The sequence below is a fragment of the Vidua chalybeata genome, chromosome 5 (genome assembly GCF_026979565.1).
Source record: "Vidua chalybeata isolate OUT-0048 chromosome 5, bVidCha1 merged haplotype, whole genome shotgun sequence".
NCBI classification, from domain to species: Eukaryota; Metazoa; Chordata; class Aves; order Passeriformes; family Viduidae; genus Vidua; species Vidua chalybeata.
Window position 1 is genome coordinate 20546524 of NC_071534.1, and position 20315 is coordinate 20566838.

The 20315-nt window shown below is 47.9% G+C and overlaps 1 protein-coding gene across 3 annotated transcripts; it reads left to right on the forward strand.

Moving 5' to 3' along the window:
* The first annotated feature begins 1661 nt into the window (after positions 1 to 1661).
* Positions 1662 to 20086, forward strand: TMPRSS6 (transmembrane serine protease 6). Of its 3 annotated transcripts, none has more exons than XM_053942440.1 (18): positions 1662 to 2413; positions 3937 to 4093; positions 4269 to 4411; positions 4572 to 4639; positions 5875 to 6059; positions 8777 to 8818; positions 9654 to 9858; positions 10180 to 10316; positions 10526 to 10638; positions 11114 to 11223; positions 12282 to 12427; positions 13348 to 13446; positions 15389 to 15502; positions 15783 to 15899; positions 16618 to 16786; positions 17188 to 17459; positions 18142 to 18278; positions 18977 to 20086. In XM_053942440.1, exons 2-18 carry the CDS (start codon positions 3946 to 3948, stop codon positions 19133 to 19135), a joined length of 2364 nt encoding a protein of 787 aa, XP_053798415.1. In that variant the 5' UTR covers positions 1662 to 2413; positions 3937 to 3945; the 3' UTR covers positions 19136 to 20086. The 3 variants fall into 3 exon arrangements, with proteins under 3 accessions (XP_053798415.1, XP_053798416.1, XP_053798417.1); XM_053942441.1 differs by having other exon boundaries at positions 13348 to 13443; XM_053942442.1 differs by lacking the exons at positions 1662 to 2413; positions 3937 to 4093; positions 4572 to 4639 and having other exon boundaries at positions 4361 to 4411.
* The last annotated feature ends 229 nt before the right edge of the window (positions 20087 to 20315 follow it).

Genomic DNA, 20315 nt, shown 5'->3' on the forward strand with positions numbered 1-20315 from the left:
CTCCTTTCTAATTTTCTCTCTGCATGACCAAACTATATATCTGTACTCTTACTGAGTACATCTTGCTGCTAAGATGAGTACAAAAAACCACATTTGCTTCTTTGTAAATAAACAAAATATTAAGTAATCTACAGTGTTTTTCTGTTCTTTTGGTGAGGGAAAATGATTAACAACTTTTCTAAAAAGGGAACTAGGTAAAGTTTTGCTTAGACGAATATTCCTTTAGCTCTCCTTCCTTCTCCCTGCCCCAAGGAACTCAGACACCTAAAAAAGAAAGGCAGAGTTAGAGGTGATCCTGTAGCAAGCTCCTGAGGACTGTCCTGCTGGCTCAGTATTTTTTCACACCCCCCCCTCCCCCCACCCTTGCTTTTTGTGAAAATGTCAGCTTTGGAGCTGGCAAGCTGTTAGCACAGCTTTCGCAGCCATGCTGGGTGTGAATGTGTGACACACTGCGGCAGGAAGTGCTCAACGTCAGATCTGGAGATAACCGGACCTTTCTTCCAGGAAGACGAGATCATGTGGTCTTGTATGTGAGTAACACGGGTTGTGAATGCCGCTCTCAGTGATTTGGGGGCCTTTTGCTGCTGGGCTCCCAACAGCCCTTTGGAAATGTCACACGGGGAACAGTCAGTACCTTCTCAAGCCCATGAGAACACGGTGTGTGGTTCTCAAACCCACAGAAACACGCTACGGCCGTGTCCGTCAATACCAGAGGCAAACCAAAGCTGAACAACAGCACTGTGTGGAAAATATTGATGTGGAAAATATCAAGCTAACAGCCACAGGCACGAGTCCTCTCTTTATCTTAAGCTTAGAGAGAGCAAAGATAGCTGTCATATCTCTCATCTTTCCAAGATACCTTGTTCATAAATAGATACCACTCTCAGCCTCCTCCCACATCTCTTCCTTTTTTTTTTTTTTTTGCCGTGGAGAAACAGAAAGCAAGGGGTACTTGCAGTAAAAAAATTCCTCTTAAGTCAGATCTGATCAAGGGTTTGGGTCCTTGGTTGATTCAAAAGCCTGTGGTGATAGATGTGGTATGCTTGCTTAGATAGATCAGATTGAGATTCTACATTTTTTGTTCTGCTGAAAACACCAGAGATTGAAGATTTTTCTTTCCAGGAAAATTTAATTCAAAAAAGTAAGGTCTTTGGCATTGAGAAATACCCTCAGATGGGTTCTGACCCACTGTGGCAAGCCCCTCATAATGTAAACTTAGAAAAGCTATATATGAATACATACGTGCCTAAAGATGCTGCTTGTCCCTCATTATCTGTGGAAATTCTGGTTCAAAGTAACTTTTAAAAGTGAAATCAGGTCTTAAATCTCTTGAGTAGTTCTGAAAGCATTCCCAGTCAAACACTGCAACTTTCTACCTACATTTAATGTTTATCTACTAGAATCCACCATGAGGCAACTACAGGAATGGCTTTTGATCTTCATGCAGTCCCAGACTAAACCTGGTCCATTGACAGAGCTGAAAAACATCTATCCCTGCACAGCTGCCAAAATGAGCCCAAGTGAGCCTTGGCCCAAATAAGCTCAACCCCAGATCGATGTCACTGGCTAGAGCTCAGCCCTGGGTCAGGAGTCACCCATTTATTGACAGAATAACCCTGTTTACTCTGCTCTAGCTGCAGTGTCTGTGCTTCCTGTGAAAAACAAAGGGGCACATAGAGACCTGCAGGACTGTAAGCAGAAGGTTGTGTAGGAAAAGTAGCTGAGGAGGACTGGGGGCTGGAAGAAAAGCAGATGCTGCAGGCAGGTGTGAGTGGTGGTGCAGCTGCGTGTGGGGAGCCCAGTGTGAGGAGACTGGGCAGCGAGAAGTGCAAGAAGACAAGAGGGAGTCTCTGAAGTTGGCACTGAGAGGCACTGTGCTTTGCTTTCATCTGATGAACACTGTGGTGACCAGACCTGCTCTGTGCCATCTTCCCTCCTTCCAGCCATCTACCCCGCCAGGCAGCATCTCCATCCCTGTGCTGGGGAGCACACACCGATGGGACTAAAGAGGGTGGCTAAGAAATACAGCAGTTGCTCAGCAACTCCCCATCCCCTGAGGAGGACAATGTAAGCGATTGCACCAGTCTCCTGGATTGCTCTTCTCTGCACAGCTAGAGGTGCTCATACCTTGACTTTTTCTGGATTTCCCCTGCTCAGCCTGCAGATCTTCTCCTGTTTGAAGCCTCCAAACCCTCCATTTCAGAAAAGAAAAAAAGTCATTGTGCAGGGTGTGCTGACCCACTGCAGCAGGATGGTGCAGGACAAAGGCCGAGCTGAAGGGACATGGCACCAGGTTATTGATCACTGAGGAGACCTTGAGCTGCGTAAATAGATGTCCTACTTCCTCCCCCACTCCCTGCAGGTGTGAGCTGGGGTGTGGGCCAGGTCTCACGGGCAGCAGCAAGCTTTAGAGGTAGGTCTGCAGCTCTGGGGGAAACCCCAGTGCCTGCCATCAAATCTACTAACAAAGAGGCTCTTCTGCTGCCCCTCCCTCCCCTGCCCCTCCATCTGCGCTTGTGTGCTTATGCCTGCTGTTTCTGAAGGGATGCTGTGGTAGCAGAGAAGTGCCCTTGCTCTCCTGGACTACCCAGTTTGGCTCCTTGGGGAGGAGACCCTTCCCAGGGGTTGCACAGAAAGGTGCCCCACAAGGAGCAAGGGAGGGCAGTCTGTGCTGGGCCTGTTTGTACCGCCTGCCCCTCTGGAAGGGTGTGTTAGAGCAACTGGATGTGTGACTGCTTGTCCGAGTGCGGATGTTCACCAGGCTGGGTTTAATGTTCTGGTGTGAGTTACCTGGTGCTTACATTCTGCAAATGCGTCTCCATGTTGCAAGGCAGCTTGGAGGGCTTGGGGCTCTGTAACTGGGGGGAGGAGGCTGAAAAGCCCACTCATCCTTATCAAGTGATGCTCAGTGGCATCCACATGGGTTAAACGTGCATGAGGACAGCCACCTCTTCTCTCAGCTGTAGCAGGTCCCTCCCATGCACTCCTCTCCCCATGTCCACATGCACCACTGGGAACAAAGACGACTTACACACAGACAGGACACAAGAATTCCACAAGACCTCTGTGTTCTCCCGTGCAAATGCATCCACATCCCTTTCCTCTCCAACCACAGAAACACAGAAAACCTTTGAGGGCAGGCATGTGCTATGTGGTAGCAGAGGAAAGGAGAAGGAGAGTGACAAAACCAGTATTAATGTGGCTCTCTTGGGCAATGGTATTTCTCACCCTCAGAGTGTGGGGCTGACAGAAGAGAAGCAGTCAGGAAGAAGCAAAAGAAGCAGCGTGGGGGAGATGAGGGGCAAAGGAAGACAGAAGGTGTCCCCTGGACCAAGCAGGTGGTGGTGAAGGGCTGAACATTATTCAGGTGCTCTCTTCACATTAGCTCAGCTATTGAGCCAGTGCCAGCATTGGCTTTGTCTGGGAACACACAGCCTGGTGGGAATGGCAACGTTTGCTTACTTTTAGGGATCAAGATAAAAATGGCACAGCAGGCAAAGTGTAACTTCAAGTTCCCAGGCAGTGGCTGCTTTGTGCTTTTGCTCACATTTCAGGCCACCGATTTTCTTCTGCATTGATTTCTAGATCAAAATAATACCAGTTTTAAAACAACTCCCAGCCTGGGAGGACAACACTTATGTATTCAGAGAAATTCATTATTGTGCTAATTTGCACTTTTGACAGAAGCAAAACCCAGGGAATGCCTTTGAATACCAATGGATTACCAGGAGACAAGACAGTGTCCTGGAAGCCTGTCTCCCACTGATTTAGCAGTTTTATTCACATTTGCTCTGAGCAAAGTCTGTGATGATTTGCACAGTGTTCTCTTGGGGCCGTAGATCTTGGGAGAGGAGGACAGATTTGGCATAATACCTTCAGAGAGGGTGTAAAGGGAAACAGAAAAACCAGCCTGACCCTGGCATGCTGTGTCACCAGACACGCCTGATGGAGGCCGAGGAACAGGAGGAAGACTCCAGCTCCCTCTCAAATGACAAATCAGAAACTAACTCACGTCGCTGCCTCCGCTATGTGCCCCTTGGGATAGCCTTTCTTGTGCTGGCTGGAGCTGCTGCAGCAACCTGGTATTTCCTAGGTAAAAATTTACATGTTTTTTCCCCCCAGCAGGATGTGGAGGGGGGGTAGTCAGAGCAATGCCCAGCCCAGAGCACATAAGTGACTCTGGGTGGCCTTTAGACAGTCATATACAGGGGCAACCTCCTCTTTCCTATGTATCACTAAGGTAACCCAGTAGTGTCTTCTCTTGGCAGACTACAGACCATGGCATCTGGAACCATCCATCCTGCAGTTTTACTGTGGCAGCCTCCAGGTCCTCAACCGTCAGTACTCCCCAGACCTCGGGCAGGTGGAGTCCAGAGCCTTCTGGGTGGAGTCAGCTAAGCTCCAGAACATGGTGAGGGCTTTTCATGAACAGAGCCAGCCCTGAGGCTGCTCAGTGAGTAGAAGGAGGAAGGGGTCAGGCACCCCCATCCAAGGGCAGGCTTGAGGGATGAAAGATGGGATCAGCCACTGTAACATTGCCCTGTAGTTATCAGACAATGTTCTCATTGCAGCTGAAGGAACTGATTCTTGCCACAGAGCTGGGTCGGTACTACAACTCGAGCACAGTGTATGCCTTTGGGTGAGTAGCACCCACAGCATATTTGCTTGTTCCTGTGTGAAAACTTCCAGTAAATTGTACTCTGGTTTCACTGAAATCTGCCCATGACAAACTTTTGCAGTCCCTGCCATGACCTCTGGACAGTCCAGATTCAGAGTGGTTCCAGCATAACAGAGATGGAGATATTTTGATGTTCCTCTTCATCCCAGCTCATGATGAAAAGCCAAAACTGAGAAATTTTTCAGAGAGGCAAAAGTTCAAGAGAGTAAAAAAAAAAAAAAAAAATTGGGAAGAGATTAAAAAAAAAAAAAATTGTCTTGGCATTGTCAGTAGAAACCAAGCAGCTGGAAATTAATTTTTCTAATTCAAGAAAGCTATTTTATGGCCTGACTCTAGGCACCAGAAGGGAGAGGCCAGAATGCAGCATGGAAAAGTTATTCCCGCCAAGAAGCCTGGACCACCTGGGAACAGGATAACAGTGGAATGGGACAGATGTGGGACTACAGCTTTGCAGGTCATAACAGTAGAACAGGATAGCAGAAATGATTTCCAGACTGATGGTCATTTGCTTCTGATTTTTTTTCCCTATGGAAAGCCACACCCCTAAATTTGTCCTTTATCTAAGGAACATTCCAACTTTGATGTACTTCCATTTTCAACTGGGGAAAGAAAAGTTTCACTTGCACATCTTGCTCTAGCCTTTTACTGAACAAAGATGTGTTTCAACATCTTCTTGCCCTTCTCCAGCCAATTTTCTCTGCCAGCTGGTTGAACAGAACTTTCCCAGGCACAGTCTCCTGCAGCTTTAGCCTGTCCAGCATTAAGGGGTTGTTGTAAGGTACCTGCTTATAAATCATCCACTTGTCACCACTGGGAGATGAGACAGTGAAGTCTTGAGCTTCTCTTTTCAACCCCTGGTCAGTAGTACCCAAAGGTCATTTCTACCTGAAATGAGACTACTCATTAGACTAATCTTGATTAATTATCATAATAATTTGAGCTCATATGGTCATCACTAAAGCCAGATGGCATGGAAAGGCTTCTTCCCACAAAGCACTGACTCACACCATGTATATTGCAGCTCTCCTGCCCCACTCAGAGACGTTCCTCTGGGTCACAGCAGCAGAGTTGGAAAATCTACACAGATATGTCTGATTTATGGAAAAATAGTGGGGAGGGTAATTCTCCAGGGTTTGTCTCTCCAGTAATTCTGGAGATGAAGAGCAAAAATATTTTACATGCTATTTCTCTGTTAGGGAGGGAGCTCTGACCTTCTTCTTCTGGTTCACCCTCCAAATCCCTGAGAGTCAGCAGAAGGAGGCAACTGCTGAGAGGGTAAAAACAATGCTCCACCAAGAGCTCTCCACCAGCTTCAACAGCTCGGGCAGCCTGTCCTACCAGAAGGAGTACAGGGTGAACCCAGACTCTCTGGTTCTCCTGGGTAAGTACCAGCTGCTCAGCTGTGGCCTGAGCAGTCAGAAATGCTCCACAATGTAGAAGGTTAGGAGAAAAGGCCAGGAGTCTATTGAAGGAGACAGAGGAAACTTGAAGAAGATGAGAGAAATAGTAAGGATCAGGAGATACAATTTTACGCATTTTTTCCTACTAGAGAAAAATTGAGGTTTGATTTAAAAAAAAAAAAAAAAGAAAAAAAAATTCCTTCCTTTGAAGGATTAAAATTATTGGAGATACACCTGACCATGATCAGATAGGTGATTCTTTTTTCACCCATCAGCTTTGGCTTTTGTAGAGCGAGGTCTTAGACAGGTCATGACTTTGATCAGCTCAGCTTGAAAATACCAAGCACTTAGGTTTGCTACTTTCCTTTGGGAGATTATTCTGGACTGTTTGATAGAGAGAACAAAAGCAACATATCTGAGTCACCACTAAGTCTTCCTCTGAGACAAAGCATCGTTGTCACTTCAGTTCCTGACATATGATTTTAAGGATTATTTATTGTTGCTCACAGTGAAGGTCACAGCCTGTTTAAAAAGCCACCCATGCAAAACTGCTCCAGAGTAGGTGTTAGGTAAGGGACTAAGGATGAATATGTAGTCATTGCATACAAGTCCAATGGAATTTATATTTGATGGTTGTAATGAGGCTTAACTTGTGAGGCTGGTCTGATCCCTCTTACAGAGTACCAAATCTCATAGGTTTTATAACACACTGTGTTTCTTCTCCTCCTCTTGGGACTCCTATTTCCAAGTTTCTTCTTCCCATGAGATGTTAAATCTCCAAGTTGTTTGGGTTTGGTTTTTTTCCACCCTCAGGCATGTGAACTTGCATTATTCTAAGATGAAGCTTCTTTTATTATATCCTACCTGTACTTTCTTTAACTTTTACCCCCACATCCCAGTTGGTTTGTGGGTCATTTTTTGGTGCCTGTAAAGAAAATTTGATTTCCTCTAAATTATTTTCACTCCCTCATCCAGATCATCATTTTAAGGTCTTAGTCAGAAGCTGCATTAGCATCTCATCAAGACATCTCCTCCCACAGTTAGCATTAGTTCCTTACTTCTACTTAGTATTTGTTTCCAGTATACCAGATCCTATGCTCAGCCAATTTAAATGAACTTTCTTTACAAAGATATCACAAAGAAATATGCTAAATCCTTCCAAGTCAGCCCATCTAGCATTTTCCTTTTATTTGCTCACTTCATAATGCAACTTATAAACAAATAAAAATGATAGTGCCACAATTTTAGCTGTTCCCAGTTTCCTCTTATTTGCTTTGCATCTGTTTCACTGTTTTATTCGTTTCAGCAGACCATACTTCTTTCTATTTTGGACTTAACACACCAGTTGTAGTTTATCCAGCTCCTTCTGCTTCTGACTACCACTGAGAAGTACACTCTGATAACTGAGACAAAAGCCAAAAATTTCTTATACTGTTGAGCCAGGGTGACCTCCAGCCAGTGCCTTCACCTCTGGTTTCATTTGCCCTGTACAGTTAGAGTGAAGAAACAGCCAGCTAATAGCAGGTCATTAGCACTTCATTGCTTTCTGACAGACCCCTGCCGGCCTGCTCAACTCTAAACTCTGCCTTGAGAGGCAGAGCTGCAAACCATTGACTGCTACAGGAACCTCTCCAACATCGCCAGTGCTTTATTTTTACTAACAGCCACACTCACCCCAGTACACTAGCTTCCCCTTCCCCAAAAATCGTTCAGGACTTGGTGTTCTCTACAGGAGCTCGATTTTATTACCTTCAGATAAAGGAGTACTTACTACCAGCTCTGCACAGATTATTCCTTACAGCACATGAGCTTGCCTAGGAGCAGGCCTTATGCCTGCAGGTTCCTATTTTCCACAACAACTGGTTTTGCTATGACAAAACCACTCATCTCTCCCCACAGATTTGCTTGGAAGCTACCAAAGCCCTGACCTAGGCAAGCCCCCAACAACAATCCTCACACCCAGCTGACCTCACAGTGCGTTTTATTTTGGCAATTATTCCCAGTAGCACCTGATCTCTCGCTGATTCCAGTTCAGCTGGAGGCTGGAGAAAAGCCCAGCTCTCTTAAGTGTTATCCACCCTGTGACTGTTTTGCAGAGATTTGTAGCCCCTGATGGTCACTTTCTCTTCAACTCCCTTCTCCAAAGGTGGGCTCTACAAGGATGTTGAGTTGCTCATTGCACAGTGGTCATCAAAAGAGAACTGCTTCTCCACCCTCAGTGACTCCCATATTTCTGATTGGGCATTCTTTAAAGTGGGACAGCAGATGGTGAAGGCTCTGGGAAGTGGGGCTGTGCCCGGTGATGTGACTGGTAGAGGAGGGGAATGATTGCCTGAAGCAATGCCCAGCCCTCCTCGGAAGGGGAAGAGGTCCTGGAACAGCACAGCAAAATGGGCAAGGAAAAAGGCAGAGAAGTCCCTGGTGGGCTGGAAAGCAAGAATTAGGCCTGTTGGATTTGAGTCAGGGGCAGAAAAAATTCCCAGACAAATGGGCTGGAGAAGGCATGACTGAAACAGGTCCCTGAGAGCAGAGAGAGAGATACCTGGAGGATGCCCCATGCTGAAGCTCTGAGTGAGGTAGTTACATAAGGAAGGAAGGGAGTCCTCACCTACCGTGCTACGTGATCAGATTATCTTTTTTTTTTTTAATCCAGTTTATATTTTTGTTTATTTTCCTTCATATATTTTCTTTCTAACAGAATCCAGTGTGAAAGACATAGTAGTGCTGCAATCCACTCTGGGTAGGCTACCTTCTCTTTTCCTTTTGAGTTTATGACTTTATGGGAGGGATTTTCACAGGGGAGAAAAAGCTTGTTGGTCTCCTGGAGTTGTAAATCCTGGGAAGGGGAGAGTAGGAGCAAGGGAGCACCGGTGCTGCTGCTTGGCCAGATCCAAATTACATGACTGCTATGTACTGGATGGCTCTGGGCAGAGATGCCAGCTGCCAGGGGCAATGCAGCCACCTCAGACTTGTCCTGGTCCTAATGAGAACTGTGAAATAGCTGGGTATACTGGTACCACAGTGCTGATTCCAGGCCCCATTAAATGCTGCTGACTGGGGTGGGGTTTCCTGCGTGGCTCTGCACTGGATGTGCCTCATTTAGGAGTCTGTTGTCTTTGAAGATGCTTTTAGTAATTTCAGGCAGTGTTGTAAGTTCTCTGTCTGGCAGCTTGCATTAGATATGCTATTAGAAGCTCACCTTTAAGCTGATATTTACTCAAAAATCCTGGTGTGAAGGTCTTCTGAAAGCTGGAATTCAGATGAGGGAGATCTAAAGCTAGGAAGAATATGGGGCTGAGAAGAGAAAGAGGTGAGAAAGTAAATAAATCCAGTAAAAGATAGCTGTGCTGTGCTGATATTTAAAGCCTGAGGTAGTATTAGGTAAACTAAGGAAGAGGGGACAGTTCTTAGAGAAACTGGGGCAATGGTAGAAAAGGATCAGTGCCACCACAATGTACGTAAAAGTAAACCGAGATCATTGGGATGAGTCAGCCTAACCCTAAAAAGGGGCTTACAATGATACACCAGGTGACAATCCTATATCTTAATATCTCTTACAACCACATCTCTTTCAGGTTGCTACAGGTACAGCTATGTCCAGGAGGATGATGTCCTAAGGCTGGAAGGCCCTGACTACCTGGCCTCCAGTTGTCTTTGGCACCTCCATGGCCTCAAGGGCTACATGATCAAGCTACGCCTGGAGTGGACTCTGCCTGACTGCAGGGACCGCCTGGCAATGTACAACGCAGCTGGGCCCCTGGAGAAACACCTCATCACCTCGTAGGTAGCTCCTGAGCAGGGACAGCACGATGGGGAAGACAGGCAGGATGGCACGACACACCACAGGAGGGGAAGGTGTCAGACTACATCAGAGGAGGTTCTCTTTGATGTACAGCCTGCCTGTTGCTGATCAGCTGAAGTTACTGATGTGGGATATGTCTCACAGCACCGTGCTGCAGGAGCTGTCACTGTTGGCCCTTTGTTTGCCTTACAACTGCTATGTGTGGATTACACAGATATCCAGTGCCTCTCTTTCTCATTCTTCTCTTTCATTTGTTTATTGCTCGCTTCACTCTCATCCTTTTATCTCTTTCCCCTGAGGATCTACGGCTGCAGCCGGCAGGAGCCCATCGTCGAAGTCCTTTCATCTGGCCCTGTCATGTCCATTGTGTGGAAGAAAGCCATGTACAGCTACTATGACCCCTTCATCCTCTCAGCACAAGTGGTGCCCCTCGAAGGTGAGGAAAGCTGGAGGAGAGTGGCTATAGTTACAGGGAGAAGATTGGTTTTCTCCTGCAGTATCACAGCTCCTAGTGGTCCTACATCCCTGTTGGGGGCAGAATTAATTCTGGATTGCAGGGATAGTCAGTAAAAGGCAGGTTGCATGGCCTTCCCGGGCTAAGGCTGAGCTGACAGAGACCAGGGCTTTGAATGTCTGTATTTACAGCTTGTGAAGTGAACATAACTCTGCAGGAGAGCCTGGAGCTGCAGGGGAAGATCGGCACCCCACACTACCCCAGCTACTACTCGCCCAACACGCAATGCACCTGGCACATGACGGTAAGAGCCAGCTCCCACAAGAGCATGTACCCTGTCCCCAAAACGCGCACAGCACTCTGCACATTGTGGGGGTACAGCCAGGGCTCTCAGTCAGATTATCATGAGAAGCAAGAAGAGGGTGACAGCCTGCCCAGCCTCCACATAAGGTGTGTTTCTGAAGGGGAAGAAGTCTAATCTTGCATACCAGCACAGAAATGCTGTAGCTGAGGAGGAATCTGAAATTTGATCTCCGGAGGAGTTCTTCAAAACAGAATCAGATTGATAGGAATTGATAAGAATTGCCAGGCTTTGGCACCAGCAGCAGAGCCACCCTGGGCTGTGGCATGGCTCCAGTTTAGAGGGTGCTTTTTTCTGACCTGCAGTGTGGTCAGAGACATCTGGCCTTCACATTTGCTCTCGTGTTTCTGACTTATGGAGTGTGCTGTAACACTCCTAGGAGCCATGTGCCCTCTGCTCTGCACCCCCTTGTCTGCAGGTCCCATCCCTTGACTATGGAGTCACACTCTGGTTCGACGCCTATGCACTCAGCAGACAGAAGCATGACCTGCCCTGTACCCAAGGCCAGTGGATCATTCAGAACAGAAGGTGTGTGGTGGGGTCCTGGTTATTGTCTCTCACTTCCCACCTTGGATAAAGCTGGGATTAAGGCTCTGCAGGTTCCCTGCTCATTTCAGACACCATATGTGAGGAAGAAGAGCCATACACCGAGCTCTTCAGTGACCACTCTTCGTGCTGGTGCCTCCTGCTTTTCTGCTCATCTTGTTCACTTTCTCCCCAGTGAACACATTTCTCACAGATTCGTGTTGAGCTACCAACCTGCTTTCTCTGTCTTGCTGTTTGCATCAGGTTTCTTAGTTTTCTCCTGTGTGTGTAACCTTGGTGTCCTCCCACACCTCCTGTGTTTGCAAATCTGCCTGTCACCACCTCTGCAATATTATCTGTGTTGCCATTGCCTTGCAGCCACCTCCGTACAGATCTTCCCCTTAGCTCCATATCCTCCTGCTTTGACTGCAGCCATTTCCCCTGCAGGACTTCCCACAAACAGCATCTGTACATAGCTGGGGCTACTGCTCACCACTGCTCACAACATCTGTTGTGTTCCCATCTCCTCAAAGCAGGCTCTGAGACAGATGGACCTATAGCTTTTGGTTTTCGTCCCATTTATTGCAAAATTGCCTGTTTCCCTCCAAAACCTCCCCCGACCCACCTCATTAGTGCCTTCTCCATGGTTCCTGTAGAGGTAACTTGTCTTCCTAGGAAAGATATGATCCAGAATTTATATTACCCTGGCTTAGGATTTCCACTTTTTCTCTCCCTTCCTTCCTCTCTTAAACTGTCAGTGCCATAGTTTCTACAACATGGCTTCTTTGGGAAGATGACAAAGGAGAACCTTCTTACACCATAAGAACTGAACTGCTTTGCATGGCCTGATCTCAGTGCTTGCCAGAAAGCAGGAAATGTCCAAAGATAGGGTCCCTCTGGAGTCTGGATCTCATGCATACTGAAGGCTTTTTGTATTCCTGGTTTGCCTGCAGCACCCGGTCTGTGTGACCCCCTTCCCACCCCAGCCCCACCAAGCCCCCTTGCAGGGCTTTGTCTCCTGCCTCCCTGTCCAATCCACCTCGCCTGTGTTTGCCCCTCAGGTTGTGCGGCCTGCGGACCCTGCAAGCCTACGCTGAGAGGATCCCAGTCACATCTTCTGCTGACATCACCATCACCTTCACCTCGCAGATCTCCTTAACCGGCCCTGGCGTACAGGCAGCTTACAGCCTGTACAAGCAATCTGACCGTAAGCTTGGGCTCTTCCCTGCTCCTTTGTTGGGGGACCAGCAGCCCCTCTGCATTTGGCTTGTGCCAGGAGAAATACGAGGCACAGCCTGGGAGCCCTAGGTGCCATCCACCCTTCAGGAAGATGCTCACAAATCAGTGGTGCACCAGTGATGCCCCCAAAAGAAGAGGCAATTATGTGCAAAGCTGTTTCTGCCCATGTGGCTCTGCCTCTTGTGGCCAGATCATCCATGCAACAAAACCCAAGGTCACAAAATTGCCGAAAATCTTACCCTCATGTCAAAATCACAGACGGGCCTTGGGAATTCAATGAGAAAGCACCTCTGCTTGAAGCAACATTTGTTTTGATTGCAAGCTCTCTTAGAGAGTGCTGTTTCCTGCTCACCTTGGAATCCGTGCAAACAAGAGATAAATAAAACCGCACACAAATACACACATATGCAAATTCCGCCCACAGTCTGTCTTTCCAAGGTTTCACCATCTCCCTCCTAAAGGGTGCCAGTAATGCACACCAGTCCCTGAATATGTGCACCTGTCAACGTGTCTAACAACAACCCCTTCAAGGTCCCACATAAGTTTTGATAACAACTCCAAAGAGCCTGTTTCAGCTTTCCCGTGGCATTCGGGAGACATGAAACAGCAGTGATCCCGACGTATGGTGTGCCAGAGAGGTGGTTGTCCTGCATATTGCCCATTGGTACAATGCAAAACAGCGAAAGCCCTCTTTCCCCTGGTGCATATCCTGGCTCCATATGTCCCTGTTAAGAGCAAATGACATGGCAGATTTTGGGGAGTGCAGTACACTGCAGCATCACTCGTGTGGTCAGGAGGGTGTGCAGTTCCACCATTTCAAGCCATGGTGCTCTGCTGCCAGGAGGTTTCCAGTCACTGGGGACTAATTACTCTCTTTCGGTTTCACAGCCTGTCCTGGGGAGTTTCTGTGTTTGGTGAACGGTTTGTGTGTTCCAGCCTGTGATGGGATCAAAGATTGCCCCAATGGGCTGGATGAGAGAAACTGTGGTGAGTGATTTCTTCTCCCCGCTGGTTCCTGGTCTCAGCAAGACACAGCCCCTTGCTCCTCCGAAAGCAGGGAGAGATGGGGAGGATTTGGGTGACCAAGGCACAGCCTTGTACCTCAACTTCAGGAACTTAAACCTCTGTGCCCTTAGAAGTCTCATCCCACTGCTGTGTGGCTTTAGCCTGCTCTGGAAAGAGCAGTAATGCTTCTGGCTCCTCTCACAGTACAGCCTTCCCGGGAGAGTCCCCTAGTAGCAAGAGCACCAAGAGTTCCAGGCAGCCTGAAAGAAGTCCCCTACCCAAGCTGTCCCCCACCTTGTTCTGATTTCCTCCCACCAAGGGTCTTGAACCAACCTCAGCCCTGGCCTACAGCCCCCTCTGCTGTCACACCCCTCAGCGTCCCGCTCCCTGCTCTCACTTCCCCAAGCCCACCTGCTGCCCTTCTCTCTCCTCTTTCCCCCCAGGCCATTTGTGACACTTCATCTGTACAGATCCTCACTCATATATTTTGCCCCAGTATGGGAGCATCAAAGTCCTTGATCAGCCTCAATCGGTTCTTCATGCCAAAAGCATTTAGTGCTGATTCAGGCTCCACTCTTAGCATCTCAGAACTCCTGCGGAGCCCCATTCTCATAGGAACAGCAATTCAGGCTTAGACACGACACCTAATTCATTATTTCTCTCACCTCTGGTGTGATGGGGGGCTCATCATATTGCTGCCACCACTAACTTTTCATTAGTTGTTTCCTACAGATTTTTTTTTTTTCACAGATAAAGAGCCCTGAACCACTGGAGAGAGTGGCCAGTTTTGAAAGATTCAGAGGAAGGTGTAGGAAAAGTCTAAAGTCAAAGGAAGGAGAAATCTTTCTAAGGAAGCCTTAATTCTGTGCTAGAAATGTGAGAGTTCACATAAGATTGCCGAAGCTGGGTTTTATATTGTCTGCAGTGTTGCTGACAATGTGCTCTGTCCCATCATCCAGCTGTCTGACATCAGGGTTTGCATGCTTCCCTCCTGTAGACATGGATACATTTGCATCCTTATGAATATGTAATCTTTTCTTGAATCCCAGTATCTCCTTGGCCCCAGGGATATCATGTCATTCAGTTTCACAGGTTGGCACACACCAAGACTGACAGAAAGCCCACACTTTCTCAGTGTTTTCCAACATTACTTTGTATTTGAAAAAGAAAATAGAAACATTATTATTTCCTTCCTTTCTTATACTCTTGCCACTAGTGCATCTCTGATTATTCACTCTATATTGGTATGGAACAATCCCTGTCTTTAAAATCAAAGCTCAAGTTGCCTCAGACCTTCATGTGCCTTTAGTCATCTAGAAGTTTCATGCTATTAATGAAAAAATTATAGTAATTGCAGTAAGAAAATGGTACACACAAACAGAACAAGTTCCTGCTATGGAAATCTGAGAAGAGAAGTCAACTCTAAGTGGGCAGGCAGCTTAGACCCATCTCCATCCTCCAGTGTCCATCAGAACTCATGGACATTGCAGAATCCTTTGTTGTTCAGGACTCAGCTGCAAGGGGAGGTGCTGGTCTGTGTGAAACAGTACCCATGAGCTGGGGCTGACAGCGAGGCAGGAGGAACAGTGACCTCACCAGACAGGACACAGTCCTACAAAACCCTAACAAGGCAAGCAGACCAGGACTGGTGGTGGTAACTGAAGAGTCCATGGACCTCAAACAAGTACGTAGTGCTGAGGTGGGTCTGAGGCCAAGACAAGAAAAGTTAAGTCAGCAACAGCAAAGTGTAAGACAGGGTGCACACATACCTACAACGCAGATCAGGCAAAAGCTACACAGCTGCACTATACCAGAGCTGGTCTTAAGCACAGCTAATGAGGTGGGGGAAGAGGCTGTAGAGACTGCAGGACTTATGACCTCACACCTTGTCTTTGCCTGATCTCATGTGCCTCCTCCTGTGCAGTGTGCCCTGCAAAGTTCCAGTGCCGTGAGGACAGCACTTGCATCGAGTTCAGCAGGGTCTGCAATCAGCAGCTGGACTGTGTCAACGGGAGTGATGAGGAGCACTGCAGTGGAGGTAGGGAGGGGACAGTGCTGGGATGACAAATGCCCACCCCTGTGTTTGAACCAAGGCTGTCTATAGAGTACCTCCCACATGTGACATAAGGACACCATCTGGGAGTTAGCTCGCCCAGCCTCCTCACAATATTTGTGAGCTGTTTGTTTGTTCAGGAAATTCCCTGTCATCATTTATGGAGTTCCCCCAAGCTCTCTGCTGCCCTTTCTCCTCATTTAAAGGACTTCAGGCTGCATCTACAACCAGCTGCCTTCTCTTAGTCTTGGCTTCCTTTTTGCAGGGGTCCCATGCGGTCCTTTCACCTACCGTTGTGAAGATGGGACCTGTGTGAAGAAACCCAACCCCCTGTGTGATACCACTGCAGATTGCAAGGACCTGTCTGATGAGAATCACTGTGGTGAGGAAATGATCAGCCGCATGTCAGCCAGGCAGGTTCAGGATGACATGTAGCTGCAAGTTGCCCCATTTTCTCCCACGACCCTGAAGAAGCATCCACGGTCCCTTGTTCCACCACCTTCTCCCCACCTCAGTCCCACAGTACCAGTGCTCCTGCTCCACCCTGCAGTGTCAGGGACAGCAGCAACGAGCCAACTCTGCACTGAGTGTGAGCAAACTCTTGCTCTTCAGACAGCTGCTCCCTGCCTCCTTCAGGCAGAGGCATCAGCCAGACAGACATGTCTCACAGGCCAGGTTCAACCCACAGGATACCTGTTTCACCACTGTGTTGGCTTTTATGCCATTGTATAAGGCTCCAGCCAGGAAAATCACCCATGTCTGCATGGCCAGTGGCAGGGAGAGAGTTAATGTTTTGATTTCCCTACTTGTTTTTTTCTGGAGCCTCAGTAGGCAGTGAAGGGGAATGAGCAGGAGGGTCTCCTGACAGCACAGCCAGCATGCTGCCCCAAAGGCATCCCCAGGCTGCAGCTGGAGGTGGGGAATGCTGGGAGGGAGTGCTCACTTGACCTGTCCTGGGCAGTAAATAAAGTATGTGCTGTCCGGGTAGGACAAACAATTAGAGGTCAAACTCTTCAGTCAACTAAGTAGGAAAGGAAGGGCAGGCACAGTATATCATGTTCCCTTCCTTCCCTGAAGTACCTGTTGTGTCTCCTCCTCAGACTGTGGGATGCAAGCCCCTCTCAGCAGGATTGTGGGTGGTATGAATTCTGTGGAAGGGGAATGGCCATGGCAGGCCAGCCTGCAAGTTCGGGGCCGCCACATTTGTGGGGGAACACTCATTGCTGACCGCTGGGTGGTCTCAGCAGCACACTGCTTCCAGGATGAGAGGTAAATGGAGAGGGGAGGTGCTGGATAGAAAGATTTGCATTGCTTTCCATGTCATGCATGATGGGAGGCTCTTCTGACTGATGAAAATGTCATGGGGCAGCTGCATCCCTCCTCTGGCACCTCAGCCATGCTTCTCCATGGCTTGGAACTGAAGAAAAGGGTATGGATATATGCAGTATTATCTGGTGGTATGTGCAGAAAAGGGGCAATGCTGGGATTCGCAGAGCAGCTTCGAGGGGCCAATCATAGCGGAAGATGCTGCACAGCTCCACCTTTGTTTTGGCTCTGTATTGTCCCCACACTGTCACAACGGTGGAGATGTCAGCATGTGCTAGGATGGGGATAGCATTACCTGCAAAGTGTGCCCTTTGGGTCCCAAGCTCCTCTGTTGCATCCTACAGGCTTGCCTCCCCCTCCATCTGGACCGTTTACTTGGGTAAATACTTGCAAAATGCCACTGGCCATACAGAGGTGTCCTTCAAGGTTATCCATCTCTTTCTCCACCCTTATTACGAGGAGGACAGCCACGATTATGATGTGGCCCTGCTCCAGCTGGATCATCCTGTGATCATCTCGCCCTTAATCCAGCCCATCTGCTTGCCTGCTCCTTCTCACATCTTTGAGCCTGGCCTTCTTTGCTGGATCACTGGCTGGGGAGCCCTCAAGGAAGGCGGTAGGTTCAAGGTCTCTTGGTGGCCTACTGCAGCAGGGCTGAGGCAGAAACCTAGGTTCAGATGTGTCGTAGGCAGAACAGGCTTCTGTTCATCCCAAAACATTGTGCCTCCTTCACTCCTTCTGATTTTGGGTAATAGGTTGACCAAAGTTACCTGTTGAGTGCTCTGAAACCTCATGTGGAGAGGCAGGCATGGCAGTCTGGTAATCTGTATGGGGACAGCATGTGTTTCTTCATCCAAAGACTAGAACAGCCCTTCAGGTCAGCTTAGTGCCTTCACCCAGTTACAAACTTGTTCCAGCTGCTTCCTAACTGGAAACACTCAGGAGACTATAAAGAACTGGACACTCCTGGTTTGTACTCTTAGACAGAAGAGCTTAACATCCATTTCAGTGAGAAACAAACCCAAGATTCTGACAACCCAGAGATTTCCCCAAAGCAGAATACTCTTTGTCCCAAAAGCTGAAGTGCCCCCAGCATATCCCTGTAGCGAAAGGAATGAAGGGGAATTTTATGTCTTCCATGCAGAAAAAGTGCTCTGCCTAAAGTCAGAGACTGTGATGCCAGTGGAGAGCAGAACAGAAATTCCAGTGGCAGATTTTGGCATGCAGTGAGGTAGGCATGGGCTAGGGGAAGTTCCATCATAGCTCACCTGTGCTAATTTTGGTGCTCTACTTTTCAGGGCATATCAGCAATGTTCTGCAGAAGGTGGACGTGCAGCTCGTCCAGCAGAACATCTGCAGCGAGGCTTATCACTACATGATTACTCCCAGGATGCTGTGTGCTGGGTACTACCAGGGCAAGAAGGATGCCTGCCAGGTGACAGAGGAGTTGTGGGATCAGGGTTGACTACCAGAGGTGGGATGTGTCCCAAGTCTCACAAATGCAATCCACAGCCTGAAATGAAGGAGGAAAGACTATATAAGGTCACTTTCCCAACACTTCCTCTGATCTAAGCGGCCAACAACAGCTCTCATGACTGCTTCTTCCTTGCCTTAGACAGGATCCAAATACATTTAAATTACCCTTTTCTCATTTCAGCCCATTCTTCACTCTACCTTCCACTTTCAAGTCAGGTGATTACATCAGTCTCTTACACCCTCAGCCTCTTTAGCACCTGTCATACACAGTAACCTGTGTGTTCCTTCATTACTATTAATCTCAAGGAATTCCTCTCTGCCATCCCTCATGGAATCCAGTTAAATTCCAACAATCATCCTTGCCTGCCACATATTTGGAAATGCCATAAGGACCAGGAGGAATCAGTAGCGCAATCAGCTTTTTGGGACCTGGCTGAGGGGGAGGAATTTGCACGATGAAGGAATAACTGAGTCAGATGTTTGCATTGGAGACTGTTTTTGACATCTGCCCAAGGTACAAGGAATGTTGCAGATGTCCCAGGCATGAGTTGAGGGGATACAGGGATCTGTATACAGAGGGGCTCAAAGGCAATGTAATCAGGCAGCAGCAGAAGCTGGTGAATCACCATCACTTCATTTTACTTTTCTTTTTTCTAGGGTGATTCTGGAGGTCCACTGGCCTGCAAAGAACCCAGTGGCAGATGGTTTCTGGCTGGTTTGGTCAGCTGGGGAATGGGATGTGCACGTGCAAATCACTATGGAGTATACACCAGGATCACTCAAGTGCTGGGCTGGATGAACCAAACCATGAGCTGAGAAAAGTGCATCTCTGTCTTCTTCCCATCACACCTACATTCACATGGCACTCATTCCTGATCTTGCTCACTTGACTCCCAAAGAAAGTGTGGGATGTTGTCAGACCCAGGATGCTCTTCTGAACTGGGTAAAAAAAGGCTGCTGCAGGGATTGTAGAGAAAAGCAGGCAGAGAAAAGCAGCATTTCCCCATTAGTGCTTCCAAGGGAGCATCCCAAGGGGTTTTTAGGCCATCCATCCAAAAGCGGGGAGAAGGGAGGCAGGTGGGGGAGCTGGGAGCAATGACATGACACACAGCAATAGGCCCAAGCTGATGGTTTATGAGAAGAGGAATAAGGGGAGTTGAACTTTCCATGAACCATGTGATTCAGCCACAGTCTTATGCTGGAACATTTGCTGGAAGAAAATGTGACTGATGTAGTTAGAGATTCCAGTAACTGTGAAATCAATCTGCCTCCCTCTTCCTTCCTGCTGCTTATCCTTCATCCCCCTTCCCCTCCCATCACTCCTCCTCTTCCATCTCCCTAATTGCTTCTTTTCTTAGCTGGCGTGTGCTGTTCAGTGTGCTGTTCAGCTCAGCCAGCCAACTCTTCACGTCTCACTGACTCCCAGGCATGAGCCCAGCATCGCACCCCCAAGCACGTGTCCTGCCTCCCTGCTGGAGCAGCACCCAGCCTCCACTGCTGCACTTTTCCCAGTAAAAATGCTGGAGCAGACTCCTATCCCCTTCCCTCAGTCCTTCTAAATACCTTTAACATCAGGGCATCTCAACCTCTTTCATCTCCTATCTCAGGTAATGCAGGAGATGAAGGAGAAGGCTTCAGGGCTCAGGGCTTAAACTGCAACTGCTGCAGGTTTGGTTTTTTAACTAAAGATATATGTGTGTGTGTATGTGTGTATGTGTACATAATTGGCCACTCTCTGGAATTATAAATAAAATTAATTTGACGATGTTTTTGGCTCCAGTTTGCCTCACTCTGCTAAAAATTATCTTGAGGTTTGTATGTTTTTGATCAAACTCCAGTCCTGGCACTGGCAACTGGCAAAAGTTTCCACACCCCTGCCCACCCCCCCACATCAGATGTCCCTGGGACCAATAAGTTCACTAGACAGGTGGTCCTCACTTACTGTTATGATTTAGGGCTGCAGATACCAATAAGCAAATCTGCTCTGGAGCCCAGC